This window comes from Scyliorhinus torazame, chromosome 14 (assembly GCF_047496885.1).
Source record: "Scyliorhinus torazame isolate Kashiwa2021f chromosome 14, sScyTor2.1, whole genome shotgun sequence".
Taxonomy (NCBI): domain Eukaryota; kingdom Metazoa; phylum Chordata; class Chondrichthyes; order Carcharhiniformes; family Scyliorhinidae; genus Scyliorhinus; species Scyliorhinus torazame.
The window spans coordinates 135,758,584-135,783,311 of record NC_092720.1 but is presented as its reverse complement, the minus strand read 5'-3'; the positions used below and the strand labels follow the sequence as shown (position 1 = coordinate 135,783,311).

Genomic DNA, 24,728 nt, shown 5'->3' with positions numbered 1-24,728 from the left:
GAATATAAAGCGACACATATTTACTCAGGTGGAACCAGTTTCAATAGTAACATCCAAAAGGAATTGGATAAATACGAAAGAGAAAACATACTATAGAGCTATGGAGAAGGTGCAGGATCTAGTCAGGTAGCTCTAGAAAAGGTCCGGGACAAGCACAATGGATTGAATGCTTTATTCTATACTGGTTAATTCTATGAAAAGGTGAAGTCAGGCTATTACTTCAAGCTAAGCTCACTTCGGTCAGGGGTTATAAATTTATATTAGTGAGAAGTACATTTTTTTTTTTTTTAAAAGAGCTATCAGAGAGAGATATTTCATTCAACAGGGTGAAAATATGTGAATAAATTGACCAGGTCAGATTAAAAAAATATAAATGCTTTCAAAATGCAACAAGTCTGCTGGTCTGAGCTAGTTAACCTAGTTGAATGATAACTTGATTGGATCAAATGGCCTTTTCTGATTCAAATGATGTAGAAAACGATTAAACCACAACATAGTTTAGGGTAAGTACTGATAGTTACAGTCTCCTTTAAAAGAGAGAAATTGAGTTTCATTCCCTCAGGCTGTTGTGATTTTATCTCGGAGCGTTGTAAAGATACTGTAACTTACCCTGTTCCTTCCCCAACCTCCCAACAGCAAGCCCTCTGTTTCTAATAATAATCTTTTATTGTCACAAGTAGGCTTACATTAACACTGCAATGAAGTCTTCCGGTTGCTGCTATGCCTAGGTAGGTCGCGTGTTCGGCAGCTCCCGCCGGGAATGGACTTTTGGGCTCTTCAGAGGGGCCCCAACGGCAATTGTTCGACGGCTTCCAGTGTGGGAAGGTCCCCCCGACATTATATGGACTGGACCAGGAGTGGAGCGGTTAAAAAAGTGATCCTGGTGCAGCGAAAAGTGCGAGGGAGGAAAAGCAAGATGGCGGCGGGTGGAGACCAAGCAGCATGGGCGCAGTGGTCGCAAGAGCAGCAGGAGTTTCTTAAACGCTGCTTTGAGGAGCGGAGGACAGAAATGCTGGCGCCAATGAAGGCGGCGATTGAGAAGCTTGTGGAGACCCAGAAGGCCCAAGGGGCGACGATCCAGGAGGTGCGGCAAAAAGCCTCGGAGAACGAGGACGAGATCTTGGGCCTGGCGGTGAAGGCGCACGAGGCGCTGCACAAGAGGTGGGCGGAAAAATTAGAGGACCTGGAGAATAGGTCGAGGAGGACAAATCTTCGGATTCTGGGTCTCCCTGAAGGAGTGGAGGGGCCCGATGCCGGGGCATATATGAGCACAATGCTCAATTCGCTGATGGGCGTGGGAGCTTTCCCGAGGCCCCTGGAGCTGGATGGGGCTCATTGGGTCCTGGCAAGGAGACCCAAAGCCAACGAGCCGCCAAGGGCTGTCGTGGTGAGGTTCCACTGCTTTATGGACAGAGAGTGTGTGCGGAGATGGGTCAAAAAAGAGCGGAGCAGCAGGTGGGAGAACACGCGAAAAGTTGGACTCAAATTGAGGGTTTGTCGTGGGGGGATGTTTACTGTGTTTACTGCGTTTGGGGAATGTTCTTTTTGCTTGAGGGCTGGGTGGGGATGGGTGAATGGATTTGATGAGGGGGCTGTGGGAGAGTGCGGGCATCGTTGTTGAAGGGGCAGGGCCCCATGGAGGTAGAGGGGGAGTGGAGGCCCGGGGATGGGGAGTTGGGGTAAGGCCGCAAAAAGGAGCTGCGCCAGAGGGGGTGGGGCCGGCTCAGGAAAGCGCGGGCTTTTTCCCGCGTTAGGGAAGGAGGGGGCTGGGGCCAGGGGTGGGGGGCGGTGCTTGAGAGGAGCGCACACTGACTGCCAAGGGGTGGGGGGATTCTCACACTGGGGGTCGATGGAATGGCGGGAGAGGCCGGGGTCAGCAGGAGGCAGCTGACTTATGGGAGTGTCATGGGGGGAGCAAAATGGCGAGATGAGGATCTAGCGGGGGGGAAGCGGAGGGGGGGGAAAACTGGGTTGCTGCTGCATTGGCCAAAGGGGAGCTGGAAGTAGGAGAGGTAGTCGGGGCAAGGGTCCACCACCTGGGGGACTGGAGGGTGCGGGAGGCGTCGACACGTGGCTGGCCTAGAAAAAGAGATGGCTAGTCGGCGCGGGGGGGGGGGGGGGGGGGGGGGGGGGGGGGGGGGGTGAGTAGACCCCCAATCTGGCTGATAACTTGGAATGTGAGGGGCCTGAACGGGCCGGTCAAGAGGGCCCGAGTGTTCGTGCACTTAAAGGGACTGAAGGCAGACGTGGTTATGCTCCAGGAGACACATCTGAAGGTGGCAGATCAGTTTAGGCGGAGAAAGGGATGGGTAGGGCAGGTCTTTCATTCAGGGCTGGATGCGAAGAACAGAGGGGTTGCAATACTGGTGGGGAAGCAGGTGTCGTTCGAGGCACTGAATATTGTAGTGGATAATGGAGGTCGGTATGTGATGGTGAGTGGTAGGTTGTGGGTGGTACTGGTGAACGTATATGCCCCGAATTGGGATGATGCCGGATTTATGAAACGCATGCTGGGTCGGATTCCGGATCTGGAGGTAGGAAGCTTGGTAACGGGGGGGGGGGGGAGTGGATCCATGGAGGTTTGCCAGGCTGCTGGCCTGGGAATTTTCCTTCTTTTCCCACATTCATAGAGCCTACTCCCGGATAGATTTTTTCATTTTGAGTAGGGCGTTAATCCCGAAAGTGGAGGGAACGGAATATTTGGCCATAGCCATCTCGGACCACGCCCTGCATTGGGTGGAGCTGGAGTTGGGGGAGGAGAGGGACCAGCGCCCGCTGTGGCGCCTTGATGTGGGACTGTTGGCGGATGAGGGGGTGTGCGGGCGGGTGTGGGGGTGTATTGAAAAATATTTGGAGGCCAACGACAACGGGGAGGTGCAGGTGGGGGTAGTCTGGGAGGTGTTGAAGGCGGTGGTCAGGGGAGAGCTAATCTCCATTCGGGCCCACAAGGAGAAGAGAGAGGGGAGGGAGAGGGAGAGGTTGGTGGGGGAGATTACAAGGGTGGACAGGAGGTATGCAGAGGCCCCCGAGGAGGGGCTACTTAGGGAGCGACGGAATCTCCAGACAGAATTCGACCTGTTGACCACGGGGAAAGCAGAGGCACAGTGGAGGAAAGAGCAGGGGGCGACGTACGAGTATGGGGAGAAGGCGAGTCGGATGCTGGCACAACAGCTTCGTAAGAGTGAGGCAGCGAGGGAGATTGGTGGAGATAAGGGGAGAGGGGGGAATACGGTGCGGAGTGCGGTGAGAATAAACGAGGTATTTAGGGACTTCTATGGGGATCTGTACAGGTCTGAGCCCCCAGCGGGGGAGGAGGGGATGCGACGATTCCTAGATCAGCTGAGGTTCCCGAGGGTGGAGGAGGAGGTGGTGGCTGGTTTGGGGGCGCCGATTGGGCTGGAGGAGCTGGTTAAAGGATTGGGGAGCATACGGGCGGGGAAGGCCCTGGGGCCAGATGGTTTCCCGGTTGAATTCTACAGGAAATACGTGGACCTGCTGGGCCCGTTGCTAGTGAGGACTTTTAATAAGGCGAGGGAGGGGGGGGACCTTGCCCCTGACAATGTCCAGGGCGCTGATTTCTTTGATCTTGAAGCGGGACAAGGATCCATTGCAATGTGGGTCGTATAGACCGATCTCGCTCCTCAATGTTGACACTAAGTTGCTGGCGAAGGTGCTGGCTATGAGAATTGAGGACTGTGTCCCGGGGATGATTCATGAGGACCAGACGGGATTTGTGAAGGGTAGGCAGCTAAATACATATGTGCGGAGGCTCCTCAATGTGATTATGATGCCCTCGGTGGAGGGGGAAGCGTAGGTAGTGGCAGCTATGGACGCGGAGAAGGCCTTTGATCGGGTGGAGTGGGAGTATGTTTGGGAAGTGTTGCGGAGCTTTGGGTTTGGGGAGTGGTTCATCAGTTGGGTCAGGCTGCTATATAGAGCCCCAGTGGTGAGTGTGGCTATGAACCGGCGGAGGCCGGAGTACTTTCGGCTGTACCGGGGACGAGGCAGGGATGCCCCTTATCCCCCTTGTTGTTTGCACTGGCAATAGAGCCGCTGGCCATGGCACTGAGGGAGTCCAGGAAATGGAGGGGACTGGTCCGGGGGTGTGGCTATTATTGGGCAGCCAATGTGGCGATGATCCGTAAGTGGGTAATGGAGAGAGAGGGGGCGGCGTGGAAGAGGCTAGAGATGACGTCCTGTGTGGGCACGAGCCTGAGGACGCTGGTGACGGCACCGCTGCCGCTCTCGCCGACAAGGTACACCACGAGTCCGGTGGTGGCGGTGACGCTGAAGATCTGGGGGCAGTGGAGGTGACACAGGGGCGAGGTGGGAGCCTCGGTTTGGTCCCCGATTCGGGAGAATCATTGGTTCGTCCCGGGAAGGATGGATGGGGGGTTACGGAGCTGGCATCGGGCAGGGATTAGAAGAATGGGGGACCTGTTCATCGATGGGACGTTTGCGAGCCATGGGGCGCTGGAGGAGAGGTTTGGGCTACCCCCGGAAAACCCTTTCAGGAACATGCAAGTGAGGGCGTTTGTGAGACGGCAGGTGAGAGAATTCCCGCTGCTTCCGGCACGTGGGATTCAGGACAGGGTGATTTCAGGTGTATGGGTTGGAGAAGGTAAGGTTTCGGCGATTTACCAGGATCTGAAGGAAGAGGAGGCCTCGGTGGAGGAGTTAAAGGGCAAGTGAGAGGAGGAGCTTGGGGAGGAGATAGATGAGGGTCTGTGGGCTGATGCCCTGAGTAGGGTTAATTCTTCCTCCTCTTGCGCCAGGCTCAGCCTAATACAGTTCAAAGTTACTCACAGAGCGCAAATGACAGGGGCGAGGTTGAGTAGGTTCTTTGAGGTGGAGGACAGATGTGGGAGGTGCTCGGGGAGCCCGGCAAATAACGTCCATATGTTCTGGTCGTGCCTGGCGCTGGATGGGTTTTGGAGGGGTTTTGCGAGGACTATGTCCAAGGTGGTGAACGCCCGGGTCAAGCCGAGCTGGGGATTGGCATTATTTGAGGTATCAGACGAGCCGGGAGTGCAGGAGGTGAAAGAGGCCGGTATTCTGGCCTTTGCGTCCCTGGTAGTCCGGCGGAGGATTTTGCTACTATGGAAAGATGCGAAACCCCCTAGTGTGGAAGCTTGAATCAATGACATGGCAGGGTTCATCAAGCTGGAGAGGATAAAGTTTGCCTTGCGAGGGTCTGTGCAGGGGTTCTTCAGGCAGTGGCAACCGTTCCTAGACTATCTCGTGGAGTGCTAGGAGGAGGTCAGCAGCAGCCCAAGGATGGAGGGGGCGAGGGGGGGGGGGGGGGGGGGGGTTCTTTTGGGGTGGCGTTTGGGTGAAGGTTGGGGAGTTTTCCCTATTTGTGTTTTTAAATGTTATATGGGGGAAATCCAATGTATAATTTCTGATTGTTGTGTTCTTGTTTCTTTCTTTTTGTTTGGGGGGGGGGGGGGGGGGGGGGTGTTGTTGAACATTTGTTGAAAAATTTGAATAGATATATTTTTTAAAAACACTGCAATCAAGTTCGTGCGAAAAAACCCTAGTCGCCACATTCCGGCGCCTGTTCGGGTACAATGAGGGAGAATGTCCAATTCACCTAACAGCACATCTTTTGAGACTTGTGGGAGGAAACCAGAGCACCAGATGGAAACCCACGCAGACACAGGGAGATTGTGCAGACTCCACACAGACAGTGACCCAAGTTGGGAATCGAACCTGGGACCTTGGAGCTGTGAAGCTACCCATTGTGCTACCTTTACAGAATCAGCCAGCCCCCCGCCCCCACCCTCGCTGCCCCGGTCTAATCCCAGGAACAGTCGACCTCCTTCCATCTCTCTCCCAAACTCCCTGTGAGCACTGTGTCCCAGTACCTGTGAGTGCACTGTATTTTGTTCCTAAAATCCAAACTGGCTCTGTTGTTTCCGGAAAGTCTTCAAAATCACCAAACCTCAAGGTGTCGTATGTTAGAGTCGCTGGTAAGAAATAAGAAAACGAGTTATAGCATAATTTACTGAAAGAGTCAAAAGATGAACACACTCTGAGAATTCCTAATCCCCTCAGGCATCACCCTTTCCTTTTTGGACACATTAGCTCATACTAAGCGATACCGCCAGCCAATGAAACTATACTTAATTTATACATGTAATAAACTGACTGTCTGTTTCTTGATGTTTTTCAGTCATACGGTTACATGTAAACATTTCAAAGTTAGATGAATCCACATTCACAACATTCTGTAACAGAACAAAGTTTAATCCTCCAGAAAGATATTTATCATGAAGTCAATACAGGGAAAGATGGTGCAACTTTTTCAGGTTAACTTCAATAATGCACAGCTGGCATATGGAAGTTTTCAGAGTGCCTGTGAAGTAAATTTTACATTAGCTTGTAATGCACCTCACCTTTTACCCACTACCATTCTCTAATCTTTGGCCCTGTCTTCCCTCAAACAAGATTTGGAACATGTGTGGAAGGGGGTGGAGGAGGGGAACATGGGTGTGGAGGATGGAGGGGTTAGGGGGTTGGTGAAATGGAATGAAGGGGAGCACATGGGGATGGCAGAAAGGAGGAGGGAATAACATTTGCTCAAAGGGGATTTGGAGCACTAATTCAGAGCAGGAGATGGGGAATGAAGAGTGAGGGAGTAATGGATAGGAAAAAGCAAAATGAGGAACGGTAAAAACGGAAGTAGCTGGAGTTGGGGGATTGCATGAAATCAAGAGTAACCAGGTGAAGAATTTGGGAAAATACAGAGGGATGCTGAGGACATCAGCTGATGGTCAAACTTTCCAAGTCCAAGGTAGTAAATGATGGATAGATGAGACTGCAGGTAGTTCAATGGGTTCTGAAATGGATGATGAATCCAATACACAATTTGCAGATTTTGCCACATGTGCAAAGATGTGGGGGTTAGGTGGATTGGCCATGCTAAATTGCCCTTCGTGTCCAGTAGCCACCTGGGTTGGCCACTTCCAGACTTAAAATGGAGGTCCGCAAAGACTACAGGGAAATTCAGCCAACACAGGCAAAAACTAGCAAGTGCAGAAATCCTGTGTATTAGAACTTGCAAAAGCCCAGACAGCACTGAAACTCACAGCCATCTGCATACTAATGAGCGATCCCCGGGTACAATCAAAACATTTAAGGTGAACAAGGTCAAGCCAGACTCCTCGGCGCCAGCAGGAGCCAAGACAAAGGAAGGCCAACGGACACTCGGGGACCGCCCAGCGATTAGGGAACAACTCCAGTATTGGAGAAATCGATCCAAGTGATCGGAATGTAGTCCAATCACTTGGAACCAGATACGGGGTCCGCCTCGAAGGGGCGTGAAGCCCCTGGGGACTATAAAATAGAGTCCCCAAGTTCAAATCGTTCTTCTTGGCAGGGTCACTCAGCAACTCGAATCAACCCTTGAGAGTGAACTGCCTAAGCTGCAGCATCAACCAAGTAAGTCTCCAGTCAACGCTCGCTACGAGATAGGCGCTCCTAGCTACCAGTCCATACCAGCTTTTGAATCCCGCAGACTCAAATCGAACGAAAGGCCATTTGTTCCCCTGACCTGGTGGGCCAGTTCCGAAGCTAAGTTTAGGGCTTTTAGTGATAGAGAATAGTCTAGAAAGTAGAGTTTATGCATGAGTAGTGATTTACTGTGTATAATAAACGTGTTTTGATTTGAATCTTACTAATTGGTGTGTTGAGTTATTGATCAGTACTTGAACTTGAACCTCGTGGCTGTATCATAAAGATACCTGGCGACTCCAGAGCAAAGGTTATAGAAACAGAGCAAATTCAGTAAAGACCCAACGGGCAACGAATTAAGAGCCAACCAAAGTGAGCAACAGTCCAAAAAGTTAATTGGGGTTACTGGGTTAAGGGGATGGGGTGGAGGAGGCGTGTGCTTGAGTGGGGTGCTCTTTCCAAGGGCCGATGCAGATTCAATGTGCCAAATGGCCTCCTTCTGCGCTGTAAATTCTATAAATCTACGTGGGGCAGGTGGTACTTGAAAGGTTGGGTCGATTGGTTTTTTTGGAGGTTTATGCGCTCCCTCCGAATGCCTCTACTTCATCCTGACACATTCCCAATAAAATCATTCAATGTATTTGATGCCTCCCCAATTTTGGTCAGTCACAAACCAGGGTTTGCCCATGAGTCGACTACTGTTTTTGACCTCTTAAGGGAATTTTTGAGGACATTCTTAAGAATTTTCGTTATCAAAGATCAAAGAAAATTACAGCACAGGAACGGGCCCTTAGGTCCACCAAGCCTGCACCGACCATGCTGCCCATCTGAACTAAAACTCCCTACCTTCCATGGACCATATCCCTCGATTCCCATCCTATTCATGTATTTGTCAAGCGTCCCTTAAAAGTCACTAGCATGACTACCTTCCGCGGCAGCGAGTGCCTGGCTCCCACCACTCTTGTGTAAAATAACTTGCTTCGTACATCTCCTTGCACCTTAAACCTATGCCCCCTGGTAATTGACTCTTCTACCCTGGGAAAAAGCTTCTGACTATCCACTCTGTCCATGTACCTCATAATTTTGTGGACTTCTGTCAGGTTGCCTCTCAACCTCCGTCGTTCCAGTGAGAACAAACCAAGTTTCTCCAACTTCTCCTCATAGCTAATGCCTTCCACACCAGGCAACATCCTGGTAAATCTTTTCTGTACCCTCTCCAAAGTCTCCACATCCTCTGGTAGTGTAGCTACCAGAATTGAACGCGATTATCCAAGTGTGGCCTAAGGTTCTATAAAGTTGCAACATGACTTGCCAATTTTTAAACTCAATCCCCCGGCCAAAGAAGGCAAGCATATCGTATGCCTTCTTGACTACCTTCTCCACCTGTGTTGACACCCAGTTCCCTCTGCCTATCAATACTCGTAAGGATTCTGCCATTTATTGTATATTTCCCATCTGTATTAGATCTTCAAAATGCATTACCACATTTGTCCGGATTAAACTCCTCTCTGCCCAAGTGTCCAACCGATCTATATCCTGCTGTATAGTCTGATGGTCCTCATCACTATCCACATTTTGACCACCCTTTGTGTCGTCCGCAAACTTACTAATCAAACCAGTTACATTTTCCTCCAAATCATATTCCTCCAAATTTATATTTCAAACAGTAAGGGTCCCAGCACTGATCCCTGAGGAATGCCATGAGTCACAGCCCTCCATTCAATTCTCCAATTCTCTGGGACTTCCCCTGTCGCCAGTGAGGATACAAAGATTGCTCTCAAGGCCCCAGCAATTTCCTCCCTTGCCTCTCTCAGTTGTCTGGGGTATATCCAATCAGGCCCTGGAGACTTGTCTACCTTAATGTTTCTCAAGACCCCTAATACCACCTCCTTTTTGATCTCAATGTGACCCAGACTATCTACACACCCTTCCCCAGATTCATCACCCACCAAGTCCTTCTCTTTGGTGAATACTGACTAGTCATTTAGTACCTCGCCCATTTCCTCTGGTTCCAAGCCTAGATTCCCTCCCCTGTCCTTGAGTGGGCCAACCCTCTTCCTGGCTACCTTCTTGTTCTTTATACATGTACAAAAAGCCTTGAGATTTTCCTTAATCCTGCTGGCAATTACTTTTTGTGACCCCTTTTAGGCCTCCTGACTCCTTGCTTAAGTTTCTTTAAACTTTCCTTGTATTCCACACTTGCTTTGTGTGTTCCCAGCCTCTCAGCCTTGACAAATGCTTCCTTTTTAACGAGGCTCACAATATCTCTTGTTATCCAAGGTTCCTGAAACTTGCCATACTTATCATTCATCCTTATAGGAACGTGCGATCTTGAGTTCCTGCCAACTTACACTTGAAAGCCTCCCACATGCCAAATGTTGATTTGCCCTCAAACATCTGCCTCCAATCTACTTTCTTCAGTTCTTGCCTTATATTGTTGGAATTAGCTTTCCCCCAGTTTAGCACCTTCACCTGAGGACTACACTTATCTTTATTCATTAGTACCTTAAAGCTTACTGAATTGTGGTCACTGTTCCCGAACTGCTCCCCTATGAAACGTCGACCATCTGGCCAAGCTCATTCCCCAATACCAGGTCCAGTACGGCCCCTTCTCTAGTTGGACCATCTATAAACTGTTTCAAGAAGCCCTCCTGGATGCCCCTTACAAACTCTGCCCCATCCACACCCCTCGCACGAAGTGAGTCCCATTCAATATAGGGGAAGTTAAAATCGCCCACCACAGGCAGCATGGTGGCACAGTGGTTAGCACTGCTGTCTCACGGGGCCGAGGTCCCAGGTTCGATCCCGGCTCTGGGTCACTGTCCGTGTGGAGTTTGCACATCCTCCCTGTGTTTGCGTGGGTTACGCCCCCACAACCCAAAAATGTGCAGGGTAGGTGGATTGATCACGCTAAATTGCCCCTTAATTGGAAAAACTGAATTGCCAAAATCTGCTTACATATCTGTTCCTCCATCTCCTGCTGGCTGTTGGGAGTCTCCTGCTGCAAATGAGTTCCAAGTAGAACAACTGCTTCAGACGTCCGGTGGCGGCCATGAGCTGAGCGGTTGCACAAAATGTGGCTCTCGACTAGGAACTTTGGTTAAGGCCTTTTAACCCCAACAAACGGGCACCAAAATGACAGAAAATCCCTCAACCCAACCCCCCATCAACCGCAGTGCCAGCCATAATGCGGAGGCGCCAGCAACTCGGGTGTAAGAGCAGCAAAACTGAGGAGAGGCAAATCTCAGCCTCAGAGCAGGGAAGCCCACGTGGTGACCCGGAACCGGCAACGGTCGGCCCAAAAGAGCTTCCAGCAAAGACCCAGGCGTTGATGGAAAAAATTATGGGTTTCATCACCATCACAGGGAGGCAATGATGGAGGACCTCATGGCGGCTGTGGGGGCAGCAGTCGAGGCTACAACAGTCCCCATGAAGGCTCTGGGCAAAATGGAGTGCAGGCTTGAGGTCTAAGAGGCAACAACGCAAAACCTCGAAAAAGCCATCACGGACCAAGATGACCGGATCGTGGCACTCAATGCCCCAGTGACGAGGCTGGTCAGGACTCAGAAAGGGCTGAGAGTAAAGGTCGACGACCACTGGCAAAACCTGCGGATCATGGGGCTTTCAAAGGGCACAGAGGGAAGAAAGCCCACCGAGTATGTAGCAGTGATGCTCAGGAAGTTGGTCGGTGAGAAGGGTTTTGTCAAGTCCCCAGAGATGGACTGTCGCTCCGCCAGCGGCCCAAGGCTGGGGACCATCTCGGGCGATGATTATGAGGCTCCAAAGATACCAGGACAAAGAGTGGATCCTGAGGTGGGTGAAAAACACAAGGACATGCAAGTGGTAAGGATATTCCATCCACTTGTATCAGGACATTGGAGCAGACCTGGTTAAACGCCAGGCAGAATTTAACGACGCCAAATCCGCACTGTTCAAGAACAAGATGCGGTTTGGCATGCTCTACCCCACCAAGGTATGGGTCACCTACTACGGCAATGAGTACTACTTCGACTCCCCAGAGGAGGTCAACAGGTTTATTCAGAAAAATTAACTGGGGAAACAGCAGTAAAAGGCAATGGTCTAAACGTGGGCTTTAAAGATTCAAACTGGGCGGGAGCAATCACACCAGGGGCTGTGGGAGGAGGTTGCTTGGGGAGGGTGGGGGGGGGAAAGAAAAGAGAATTAGGCGGGGTTAAGAATGGGAAATCCAATCATTGGGAGGAGCCACTACACTAATGGACAGGCTCATGGAGGTACAGAGAAGGGGGAGGCCGGGCGCGGAAGCAGAACTTCAGGGGAAACAAAGAGCAAGAGAAGAGGGAACTCGGGTGGGGGGCAGAGAGAGCACTGGTCACAACAGGTCACACGTGGAGACGGTGAAAAAGAGGAAGTAGACAGCGGCCATCTTGAATGGCCCCAGGGCAAAGACAGGCTTGGGCATACAGCCAAGGCCAAAGGGTAAGTATGGCTGACCCCAGAGAGGGTGGGGTGGAGGGGAGTGCAGAACCCTATCACTAGGATAGGCACATGGAACGTGGGAGGCCTCATCGGGCTGGTAAAAAGATCCAGAGTACTCACCCGTTTCAAAAGCCTGAGGGTGGACGGAACCTTACAACAAGAGACTCACCCAAGAGAGAAGGACCAAATACGGGTAAGGAAGAACTGGGTGGGACAAGGAGCTTGGCCATATTGGTTACCAGGACTGTAGCATTCACGGAAACGAATACAGTGATAGGCCGGAAGGAGGGGGGATTTGTTATGGTCAGCAGGACCCTAGAAGGGTCCCGGTAGTTCTGGTAAATATAAATGCCCCACACTAGGACGGCGGAGAATTTGTCAAGAAAACAACAGCCAAATTCCCTGACCTAGACACCCACCGACTCATTATGGGGGGGGGGGGGGGGGGGGGGGGGGTGTCTTTAATTGCACCCAAGACCCGAAAATGGACAGATCCAACCAAGGGTGAGAGCCAGAACAGGAATGGCTCGAGAGCTCAACACCTTTATGGAGAGGACAGGCAGAGACAGCTGATCTCCTGAAAAGTACACAGAATCAGTACTGGGAGGTGTTAGATGGGAAGCAAAAAGTCAAGATTAACCCCCAGCAAGCTCACTGAGTGGGAAGTTAGGTCTCCACTTGCCTGGACAAGTGCAACTCCATATATACTCAAGAAGCTCAACATCATCCAGGTCAAAGCAGCCCACTTGATTGGCACCACATCTACCATCTTAACATCCACTCCCTCCACCACTGATGCACCCCATCTATCATCTTAACATCCACTCCCTACACCTCTGATGCAGAGTGGCAGCAGTATACATCATCTACAAGATGTGTGATGAAGATATAAATTGTTATATATTATATTTGTGGCAATAATGTTATTAAAAAGCCTGGTTTAAAATATATACAAGAAATATATTTGCATATGTATGTCTGCTAAAGCTGTAATCAGGATGTTGTAAAAGGTGTGGCAATCATTCATTCAAACCACTTACTTGGTTATGAATATAGAGGGAGCAAAGTGGGTGAATTCAGCATCAAATCAGGTACAGAAAGAGAAAATAGGGGAGAGAATTCTCCCTCAGTGTACCGTGTGACGACTAGGGGATTTTCACAGTCTACTTGTGACACTAAGATTTGTATAGAAAGATGAGGTGGAGGAGGGGGGGGGGTTGAAAGAAAAGGCTCTGCAAGGGAAGTATTTGGGCCTCAATAATTTAGATTATTGATGTAGATGAGAGGATTGAGTAGAACATACACACATTTGCTGACGATACAAAGTGAGGTGAGGTAGCAGTGAGGACCCCCTTTATTCTTCTCTCTGCATCTCTTGGATCTCTCTCTCCTGTTGTCTCGCCTCATTTTGTTTCTCCCCTCTCAGGTACTCTGCCCTACTGCATCCCTGTTCCGATCCCTGCAGAAGCATGTAGATTGTTTGGCTGGGTAGACACGATTATGGAGCAGGGTCAGGTGGACTGATCCAGTTCCTATTTCTTATTTTCTAACATTACCAACAATTAAAACCATGAAACAATGAGACTCCACGACATTTCAGTATCAACAAACGTTCACTGGTGCTAAGACCTATAACGTCACTGAAACGATGCTTAGGCTGGAATAGATCAAATGTAACTTTGTGATTACTTCAGCTCATATGTATCATGCTAATACACAAACATCACGCTGATCAATTATTTTCAATGATTAGGCATCACAAGATGGTGTTTTTACAAGACTGATGGAGCAGCGCATCCTATGCAGTAACTGTTCATCTCCAAAATTGCTGTAGCATTTGAGCATAAATGATGGTGAATGACATTAGCCTGGCTATCTGTTTGACAATTAATTATCGGCATGAATTGTAAACATGGACAATTAATTATGTTGCAAGCCTTATTTAGATTCTTTCATCATTCAGCTGAAATGAAAACATGGCAAAGGAACAACTGCTCATGAAATTTCTGATTTATTTCAATGGCTCACTGCTTTGAGACAAGAAATTGAATCACAGTTGAAATTCTTCCCAGATGAGTTGATTTATTGAGTTATGAAACAATTTGAATGGAGATGGAATAAATGTACATAGTATAATAATGTAAATACAACAGGAAATGCGAGATAGATTCAAAACATTTAAAAAAAATGTAAGTACCCAATTCATTTTTTTTCCAATTAAGGGGGAATTTAGGGTGACAAATCCACCTATCCTGCACATCTTTGGGTTGTAGGGTGAGGTCCACATAGACACGGGGAGAACATGCAAACTCCACACAGGCAGTGACACGGGGCTGGGATCGGACCGAGACCATCGGCACCGTGGGACAGCAGTGCTAACAACTGCGTCACCGCAATGTTGATTTGTCGGTAATCAGTCTCTGAAAAGTTATTTTTCTGCCCCATTGCTCATATTTCTGTGAAAGTTTTGATGGACAGAGGATACCACACAAGTTTCTCAAGTGCAATTTTAAGCTGATCAAATATCGCTTTTCAACTGCGAACAGCATCAAGGCAAAACTCAGCCTGTTGACAAGGAATTTCAATGAAAAGTGTACAAGCTACTTCAAACTCTCAGCAGGCGTCATCACGATTATGTTTGTTCCGAGGTAGGAAAGCTGCAATTGCAAGGTAGATCTCTCAAGGCTCTGGAGTAAATCAAAAGAGTTTAGTCAGTGTAAGTAGGCATGCCATTCAAATCTTTGTGAGCACTTTTGTCAATGTACAAAAGTAAGGTTTCTCCTGTAAAGCAAACTTTGCTGCCTGCAGGACCTACGAACATAGACAGCTTTAGTGACCCCATGCTCAACTCTGAAAAGCAGCATCAATAACCAATCACACTGGAAAAAGAAATGTTGTCGAGGAGAATTCGGAGGTACAGGCTACTAGACTAGACGGGATTGAGGTCCATAACGAGGAGGTGTTAGCAATTCTGGAAAGTGTTTAAATAGATAAGTCCCCTGAGCCGGATGGGATTTATCCCAAGATTCTCTGGGAAGCGAGGGAGGAGATTGCAGAGCCTTTGGCTTTGATCTTTATGTCGGCATTGTCTACAGGAATAGTGCCAGAAGACTGGAGGATGGCAAATGTTGCCCCCTTGTTCAAGAAGGGTAGTAGAGACAACCCCGGTAACTATAGACCAGTGAGCCTTACTTCTGTTGTGGGCAAAGTGTTGGAAAGGATTATAAGAGATAGGATTTATAATCATCTAGAAAGGAATAATTTGATTAGGGATAGTCAACACGGTTTTGTGAAGGGTAGGTCATGCCTCACAAACCTTATTGAGTTCATTTATCATTATCCACAAAAAGAATTTACACTGCCTTCATTTCACTCGGTTGAAATCCTAGTAACAAGGGTGTAAAACGCAGCCAACCTGGGCTACTCAATGCAGATCGAGTGTGCTTCATAAATAGAAGCACAGCGTGCCAAAGCAAAGAAGTAATGCTAAACCTTTCCAAATTATTTGTTAGACTGCAGTTGGAATATTATGCCAAGCTTTGGGTATCCTGCTGTAGAAAGGACTTAAAAGGTCATAGAAAAAAAATTCAGAAAAGAATGACTGAAATGCTGCAGGTGATGAAAGGTTTCAGTAACGAGGGTGAAAAAAACGGGAGAAACTGGATATTTTCCTACGAGAGCAGAGAAAGTTAATTGAACAACCAAGTTAAAAATTATAAAGTTAAATTAATAGGTACAATGGTAAACTGTTTCCACTAGTTGGTGACTTGGTAGCAAGAGGACATAAATTTAAAACATAAACATATTAAAAAACACACATGCAAAGGTTATTAGAACATAGTCTTTCCTACCAGCAATAATGGTAGAAACAGAATCCTCAACAGCTTATAAAACGGAGGTGGATGAATAAACTGAAACATAAAATAGGGGCAGGGGAATGGGACTAAATGACTGGCTTTCAGAGATCTGATACCAGCCACGATGGCGGAGCCTTTATCTGTGCTGTGAAAACAGATTTGTTGTCGAAAATGTCATGATATCCACATTAACATATCATGGTGCAATCACACACACACACACTGATGGGCAGGTAGTTGGACCAACCAACACACACACAACATCACAGCCAATCGTCAGTGAGAGCACACTCACTATAAAACAGGGAACACCACAGTTCCCGCTCATTCTACCAGGAGATAGCTCAGAGCACAGAGCTCACAGTGTGCCACTCAGACATACACCATGTGCTGAGTGCCTCACTAAGATAGTGCTAGGGCTGGGTCCACAGGTTAGCTGGTAAAGTTCGAACCACAGCCAGAGGTTAATAGTTATTATTGTACAGAATAATAAAACAGAGTTGTACCATCTACAACCGTGTTGGTTCGTTTGTGTATCGGAACACCCAACACGACATGATACCAGGTCTGGAAACTCAGCAGCGACTGTGAGAACTACCTGCACCTCTTCAGAAACCCGCCATGGAAACCATCAGCCCGCCGCAGCCGCTCCGGATTGCTGGAAATCTTGGCGTCAACTGGAAGCTGTTTAAACAGCGCTTCCAACTCTTCCTAGAAGCCAGACAGGGAGAATGCATCGGACACCAGGAAGATCGCCCTCCTCCTCTCCACGGCGGGGCAACACGCCATCCACATCTACAACTCCCTGGTATTTGCGGAAGGCGAGGACATGACAAAGTACAAGACGGTCCTTCTGAAATTTGAGGAACACTTCAATGTGGAAGTTAATGAGAGCTTCGAGAGGTACCTCTTCCAGCAGCGCCTGCAGGGTAAGGATGAGCCTTTTCAATCTTATTTGACACACCTCCGTATCCTCGCGCAGTCCTGCGGCTATGAGGCCACCTCCGACTCCATGATTCGGGATCAGACAATTTTTGGGGTCACCTCGGACACCCTGCGCCAGCAGCTCCTCAAAATAAAGCACCTCACCCTAGCCACTGCCATCGAGACTTGCGTCCTCCATGAAAAAGCGGCCAGCCGGTACTCCCAATTCCAGGCGGCCGAATCGGCACGGCAGGGGTCCTACGAGCCCGAGCGGGTCCAGTCGATCGAGTTCCTCCCGGCCCGCGGCCTGGACAAGGGCGGATATTTCGCGCGCTTTTCGAGGCCTCCCGCGCTTGAACGCGCAAAAAGAGGGGACTTCGACGCAGAGGGACGGAATGCGCAGGCGCGCTTTACGCAAGACCGCACCGCGCATGCGCGCGGTGGCGCAACCAACGCCATAACGTCACGACGTGCGGCAACTGTGGATCCGCACACTTAAAGCGGCAATGTCCGACCAAAGCGCGACAATGCCTCCGCTGTGGCAGGATGGGCCACTACGCTGCCTGATGTCGAGCAGCTCAACCTGCCAACTCTCCGCAATTTCGCCAGCCTCGCAGGGATGTGCGGGCCATTCAGCCCCCATACACCGAGTCAGACACTGACGACGTGCAGACCGGTGATACCGACGACCGGGAACCCTTCCGCGTTGCGGTAATAAACAAGAACTGGATGTCCCCAAGTCGGACCCACCAGCTGATGCCATTGCACAGCATTAATCCGGGCGATGAATGGTGTGCCACCCTAACGGTCAACCGATCACCAATCACATTCCACTTAGACACTGGTGCCTCCGCCAATCTCATTGCAGGGTCAGCCTTCCACACCTTGAAGGTTAAACCACCAATTCTGCCATCCCACTGTCAGCTGGTTGATTATAACGGCAACATTATCCCAGCCATGGGGTCCTGCCAGCTCGAGGTTGCACACAATTCACATACAGCCACACTGTCTTTTGAGATAGTTGGATCCTCGAAGGACTCTCTGTTAGGCGCACAGGCGTGCAAGATCCTCCACCTCGTTCAGCGGGTAAACACGTTGTCTCCAGAAGGCACGTCCGATTTCCCGGATGCAGACTTTAGGGCGCAGCTCCACTCGCTCCTCGCCCACAACCAGGAGGTTTTCGAGGGCATGGGCACACTGCCCTACACTTACAGAATACGGCTCAAACCGGACGCCACCCCGGTCATTCATGCACCTTGTAGAGTCCCAACACCACTCAAGGACCGCCTCAAGCAGCAGCTGCAGGACCTGCAGGACCAAGGAGTGCTTTCCTGGGTCATGGAGCCAACGCCATGGGTCAGCTCCATGGTGTGCGTAAAAATGCCCTCCGGCGAGCTCCGGATCTGCATCGACCCGAAAGACCTGAACAGCAACATCATGAGGGAACACTACCCCATACCCAAATGGGAAGAAATCACGAGCGAAATGGCCCGGGCTAAAATTTTCACCAAGCTTGATGCCTCAAAGGGTTTTGGGCAGATCCAACTAGATCAATCCAGCAGGAAGCTGTGCACTTTCAACACTCCCTTTGGCAGATACTGCTACAATAGGATGCCGTTTGGCACCATCTCGGCATCCGAGGTGTTTCATCGTATCATGGAACAGATGATGGAGGGCATCGAAGGGGTACGAGTCTATGTTGACGACGTCATCATCTGGTCCACCACACCACAGGAGCACATCAGTCGTCTCCAGCGTGTCTTTGCACGGATACGAGATCAGGGCCTGCGCCTCAACCGAGCAAAGTGCTCTTTTCGCCAAACTGAGCTAAAGTTTCTGGGGGACCACATATCCCGGTCAGGGGTGCGGCCGGATGCCGACAAAGTGGCAGCTATTGCAGCCATGCCGCAGCCAGCAGACAAGAAGGCAGTGTTATGCTTTCTTGGGATGGTCAACTTCCTGGGGAAGTTTATTCCCAACCTTGCCCCGCACACAACGGCTCTTCGCCACCTGGTCAAGAAGACAACTGGGTCCCAGTGGCTGCCTGCACACCAGAAGGAATGGGAGGAGCTTAAGATCAAGCTCACCACCGCCCCAGTATTGGCGTTCTTCGACACCACTCGGGACACAAAGATCTCGACTGACTCCAGCCAGTCCGGCATTGGGGTGGTACTCCTGCAACGGGACGACACTGCATCTTGGGCCCCGGTCGCCTATGCCTCGCGGGCCATGACCCCCACAGAACAGCGCTATGCACAGATTGAAAAGGAGTGCCTGGGTTTGTTGACTGGCATCGACAAATTCCACAATTATGTGTATGGTCTTCCGCAGTTCACTGTCGGCATCATTCCGAAGGACCGAAATGATATGACCCCTCGCCTCCAGCGCATTCTGCTCTGGTTCCGGAGGTACGACTTCCAACTTGTCTACACCCTGGGAAAGGACCTCATCATCGCGGATGCCCTGTCCAGAGCAGTGAACACACCGCCCGAATCGGAGGCGTTCGTTTGTCAGGTCGACGCACAAGTAGTCTTCACATCGGCCAATCTGCCGGCTACTGATGCACATCTGGCCCACATTCGCCGTGAGACTGCGGCTGACCCCCTGCTACAGCGTGTAATGCGCCACATGGCTGAAGGGTGGCTCAAGGGGCAGTGCCCACAATTCTACAACGTCCGGGACGACTTGGCCGTCGTTGATGGTGTCCTCCTAAAGTTGAACTGGATTGTGATCCTACACAGCACGCACAGGCTTGTCCTCGAACAACTGCACAAAGCCCATCTCGGAGTTGAAAAGTGCAGGCGGAGGGCCCGAGAAGCTGTGCACTGGCCGGGCATCAGTGACGACATCGCTAACATGGTGCTCAACTGCCCCACCTGCCAAAGGTTTCAGCCCCATGAGTTGGTCACGTCCCCCTGGGCAAAGGTGGGTGTGGACCTCTTTCATGCACTCGGCAGGGACTACGTCATTATAATTGACTATTTTTCAAATTATCCGGAGGTCATACGCCTGCACGACTTGACATCATCAGCTGTCATCAGAGCATGCAAAGAAACCGTCGCTCGCCATGGAATTCCGCTCACCGTCATGTCTGACAACGGGCCCTGTTTTGCAAACCAAGAATGGTCTTCTTTTGCCGCTTCATACGACTTCACACATGTGACTTCCAGCCCTTTGCATCCCCAGTCGAATGGCAAGGCGGAAAAGGGCGTCCATATCGTGAAGCGGCTCCTCTGCAAGGCTGCTGATGCCGGATCGGACTTCTGTTTAGCCCTGTTGGCCTATCACTCGGCCCCACTGTCCACGGGCCTCTCGCCAGCCCAGCTGTTGATGGGTCGCACCCTCAGGACCACTGTGCCATCCATTCATGTTCCCAAACACGACCATGCTCCAGTAGTGCAAAGGATGCGACAGCAGCGTGCTCAGCAGAAGGTGGCACATGACACTCGGGCAACTGATCTTCCTGCCCTGGCGCCTGGAGACAACGTCCGCATACACCTACCGGAGGGTGGCTGGTCGGCAACCGCCGAGGTTCTCCGCCGCGTGGCTCCCCGCTCGTTCCTGGTTCGCATGCCTGATTAGACTCCATTCGCCGGCGTAATCGGCTGCTTCCGTGCTCGCTACGTGATCATGCACCGGTGCCATGCCCTCCTGTTGTCCCTGATGTCGACTTTGTTGAGCTGCCTGCCACTCTGCCTATTCCTCTCTCGCCCGTGGCCAGGCCCATTCCTCAGCCGTTGGCTCCTGACCCACCCTTTAGGCGGTCAACCCGAATTCGTCGCCCACCTAATCGACTGGACTTATGAGCCTGTTTGCACATTGGACTCACTGAAATGTTTTTTTTTTCAATACTGTTAATGTGTTTATTTCTCGTCATTCCAGAAGATCTCTTTCGATATTTGCTGTTGGCACTTGTTTTGTTCGTGGTACAACCTCGTTGCTCTGTTGCACCTGACACCTTCCTATGTATATAGTTTAGCCTCATGTACATGTTGTAAATATTGAACACACATACTCAGTTGCACTCAGTACACACCAATATTTATTACCATGTAGGCACATATTCTTGTGAAAAGGGGGGATGTCATGATATCCACATTAACATATCATGGTGCAATCACACACACACACACTGATGTACAGGTAGTTGGACCAATCAACACACACACAACATCACAGCCAATCACCAGTGAGAGCACACACACTATAAAACAGGGAACACCACAGTTCCCTCTCATTCCACCAGGAGATAGCTCAGAGCACAGAGCTCACAGTGTGCCACTCAGACATACACCATGTGCTGAGTGCCTCTCTAAGATAGTGCTAGGGCTGGGTCCACAGGTTAGCTGGTAAAGTTCGAACCACAGCCAGAAGTTAATAGTTATTATTGTACAGAATAATAAAACAGAGTTGTACCATCTACAACCGTGTTGGTTCGTTTGTGTATCGGAACACCCAACACGACAGAAAATAGCTGTACAAGTAATAAAGAGAAAACAAAACTGAAAATTTGAAATAATAATTGCTGAGAACATATAGCCAGCTGTGCATAAACAGAAAAGACAGACTAATGTCTTGGATAAAATCCTTCTACATAGCTTAAATGTACCTGCTTCTTCCTAGTTTATCTAAGCAGTATAAAATGAAGGGCCTGTTTATCAACTTCGGTGGATATAAACATCCTATGGCACTATTCAAAGAGCAGTGAAGAGGAGCCTGGCCAATATTTGTCTTTTAATCGTTAAAAACAGAATATTAATCACTGTTTGTGGGAGCTTTTGGACGAAATGGCTGCTGTGTTTCCTTCACTACAATAGTGACTACACTTCAAAAGGTATTTCATTGGCTGAAAACACTATACACCAATCTGATATGAAATGTGCTATGGAAATCCGGTTTCTTTCCTTTCTTTAAATAATTGTAAATCCGACTGCTTCATTACCTGCCATTGCTAACTTCCCTCTGACTCATTGTTCAAATTACAGGCTTCCCATATTGTTAGTAGTTTCTTTATTGAGACAGCATCAGTTATAGATGGTTTTACAAACACAGTAATTACTATTCACATTAATAGCTTCATAAATTAGCAGACAAAAACTATATTGTGAAGTTTGCCATTTGCAGGAATGGTTGTGACTGTAATACCTGCCAATTTTGGTCTCTTGTTGCTTTCTCCCTTCTAATTGGGGATTAACAAAAGTAAACAATGCCACTAAAAAAAAACAATATTACTGTTCTGAGAGTTCTTCATTCCTCCTGCCGACATTAATATTTGATGCTCTCAAAAGGAGGGAGAAATTGGTGAATAATCCAGGTCTACCTCACTAACAGTGGCTGCACTCAAATGGAGCCTCTATTGCAGCTCCCATGCTGTCTCATTCACACCAGACTCCTTGCTCAGTGGCCTATAACTGGAGCCTTGGTAATTCACTTCATATACTACAACTCACTGCTGTGATTCCCCAGTGACAGGATATGCCATATAATTCAGGATCTAGTAGAGCTTTGAAAACTCAAACGACAAGCGTATCCAGGATCTGAATGAGTGGCCACAAGCAAATATCAGAAACCAGTCCTGGCCAATCACTACCTGAGTAACATCTGAGGAGCCCGCTAGTATGTGTATTGTCAGTGATGCATACTCCACCAACAATCTCTTTCCAAATTCTTACCTTCCCCAACCATTCTAAAAGTTTAAAAACAATGCCCAAGTTCCAGAGTTCAGCATTGGTTGGAATAAAACCCGATTACAGATTAAAACAAAGGCTAATAGCTGAAAATATCCTGTAAATAACAGCAAAATATTTTCACAGGTCACTGCCAATGTCACTGCTGAGTTAATCATATACAGAACCCGGATGCAAGGAGAGTGGAAACCATCGCACCGTAACATGAGAAAACACTCTAAAAACCCTCTAAAGTGAACTTCCTCAGTGATCAAACCAGCTCATAGCAAAACCTCCTGAACAGACACCCTGCAGCTAATCTGATCTTGTGTCTTTATCTTCCCCTCAAACTTCTAGCTATGTGGCTCAAACACTTGAGTGAGCTTGAAATGCTTCGATGTCTGAATTAGCACATTTAAATGCTGCGATGGAATTAGTCCACTCGTCCATTCCCTGCAATATTAATGGCAACAAGCATCATGTATAAATTAGAACACTGGTTCATTCGTACTTTAGATGCTTATGTGCAAGTCAATCTAAATCGCATTTCAATACCTTACCAAATTGCAGCCAATGCTCCCCTGTCATCAGCAACTGGCACGAAGTGGAGATGTTACATGAACTGATGTCACTTCATATTCAGTCCATCCTGGTAATGGGAGATGCCTGGTATAGAGCATGTTGTGTCAAACTACTTCTACTGCACGCCAACCATTGAAGAGCATCTCTCACGACATCAATGTGATCTATTTCCATTAACCAAACCTTGAAATCTTAAAAAGATTCCAGGTGAAACATTTTTTAAAGAAAGCCAAGAAAGGGCTTAGTTATCTCTGGCTAGTACAGATAAGAACATCTGTCTTTGATATGTGCTGCATCACTTAAGCTAGAAATCTAACCTCGTAGTTCAAACAGCTGCACCTGAAAATTTATTTCTGCTTCACAAATAACGTGTAAAGAAACTCAATTCCCTGTACTCCATGAGAATATGCACTTTTTAGGTGTGAATTAGCCTGTCATGTTCTGACAAATCCTAGTAATGTGTGGTGGGAAATCCTGCACAGATTAAGACTGTGCTAACTCTCTGAAGCCAATATAGTTCTGGGTTCAAACATCAGCTTCAAGACCGAGATTTGGAGAGGCTGAGGCCTCTACGTAAAATATTAATAAAATTACTCATAAGACAACTTTAAAATAATTTTAATCATGTTTTACGAATTGTATTGCAAATTCTGCTGGAACTCTTGTCTTTACACTTGCCAGGCTAAGGGAAAGCTAAATGTTGTCGGATAGGTTTCGATGTCTCATTGAGGGGACCTTGAGACTTTTACAGTTAAACATGACCCATTTATTGAGAGTCTTTAACTACTTGCAGATCAAAGATTACTGTCTTGTATGGTACTGCTATCATGGAGCCTGGCTGCTTAAGACTTCTCTCAAGTCATTTACCATGCAACTCCATACATCATACCATAAGTAGTGGTATTCTCCAGTCCCACTCTGCCAAGCATTTTTACATTACAACAGTATGCAGCTCCATTACACAACATCCCCTTTTCGTCTGAAGAAAACGTTCTTCCTCACTTCCAATAGAGTATTACAGTACAATCTTTAATTGCTCCCCCTGCTCCCTCATATTAAGTCTCCGTCTTTAGGAATTCAGACTGTCTTTGCACTGGTGCCTCAGGGCGCCGAGGACCCGAGTTTGATCCCGGGCCAGGGTCACCTTCCATGTGGTTTTCACATTCCCCCATGTCAGAGAGTGGTGGTGGATGGCAAATATTCAGCCTGGATCCCAGTTACCAGTGGCATACCGCAGGGATCAGTTCTGGGTCCTCTGCTGTTTGTGATTTTCATGAATGACTTGGATGAGGGAGTTGAAGGGTGGGTCAGTAAATTTGCAGATGATACGAAGATTGGTGGAGTTGTGGATAGTGAGGAGGGCTGTTGTCGGCTGCAAAGAGACAGAGATAGGATGCAGAGCTGGGCTGAGAAGTGGCAGATGGAGTTTAACCCTGAAAAGTGTGAGGTTGTCCATTTTGGAAGGACAAATATGAATGCGGAATACTGGGTTAACGGTAGATTTCTTGGCAATGTGGGGGAGCAGAGAGATCTTAGGGTCTATGTTCATACATGATGATGCAGTGTATAAAACCTTGGTACGGCCACATTTGGAGTACTGTGTACAGTTCTGGTTGCCTCATTTTAGGAAGGATGTGGAAGCTTTGGAAAAGATGCAAAGGAGATTTACCAGGATGTTGCCTGGAATGGAGAGTAGGTCTTACGAGGAAAGGTTGAGGGTGCTAGACATTTTCTCATTAGAACGGAGAAGGGTGAGGGGCGACTTGATAGAGGTTTATACGATGAT

General features: G+C 48.7%; 1 protein-coding gene across 2 annotated transcripts in view; it reads right to left on the bottom strand.

Moving 5' to 3' along the window:
* Positions 1–24,728, bottom strand: part of atg4b (autophagy related 4B, cysteine peptidase) — a 151,109-nt gene that overhangs the window by 94,832 nt on the left and 31,549 nt on the right. Inside the window, exons 1-2 of one of the 2 annotated variants that reach the window (XM_072474934.1) lie at positions 13,221–13,397; positions 5,868–5,969 (exon numbers count right to left, since the gene is read on the bottom strand). In XM_072474934.1, the coding sequence (XP_072331035.1) occupies positions 5,868–5,969; positions 13,221–13,320 (202 nt within the window). In that variant the 5' untranslated portion in view covers positions 13,321–13,397. Of the gene's footprint in view, positions 1–5,867; positions 5,970–13,220; positions 13,398–24,728 lie in introns of those variants that run through there. The other variant, XM_072474933.1, reaches the window with a different exon arrangement.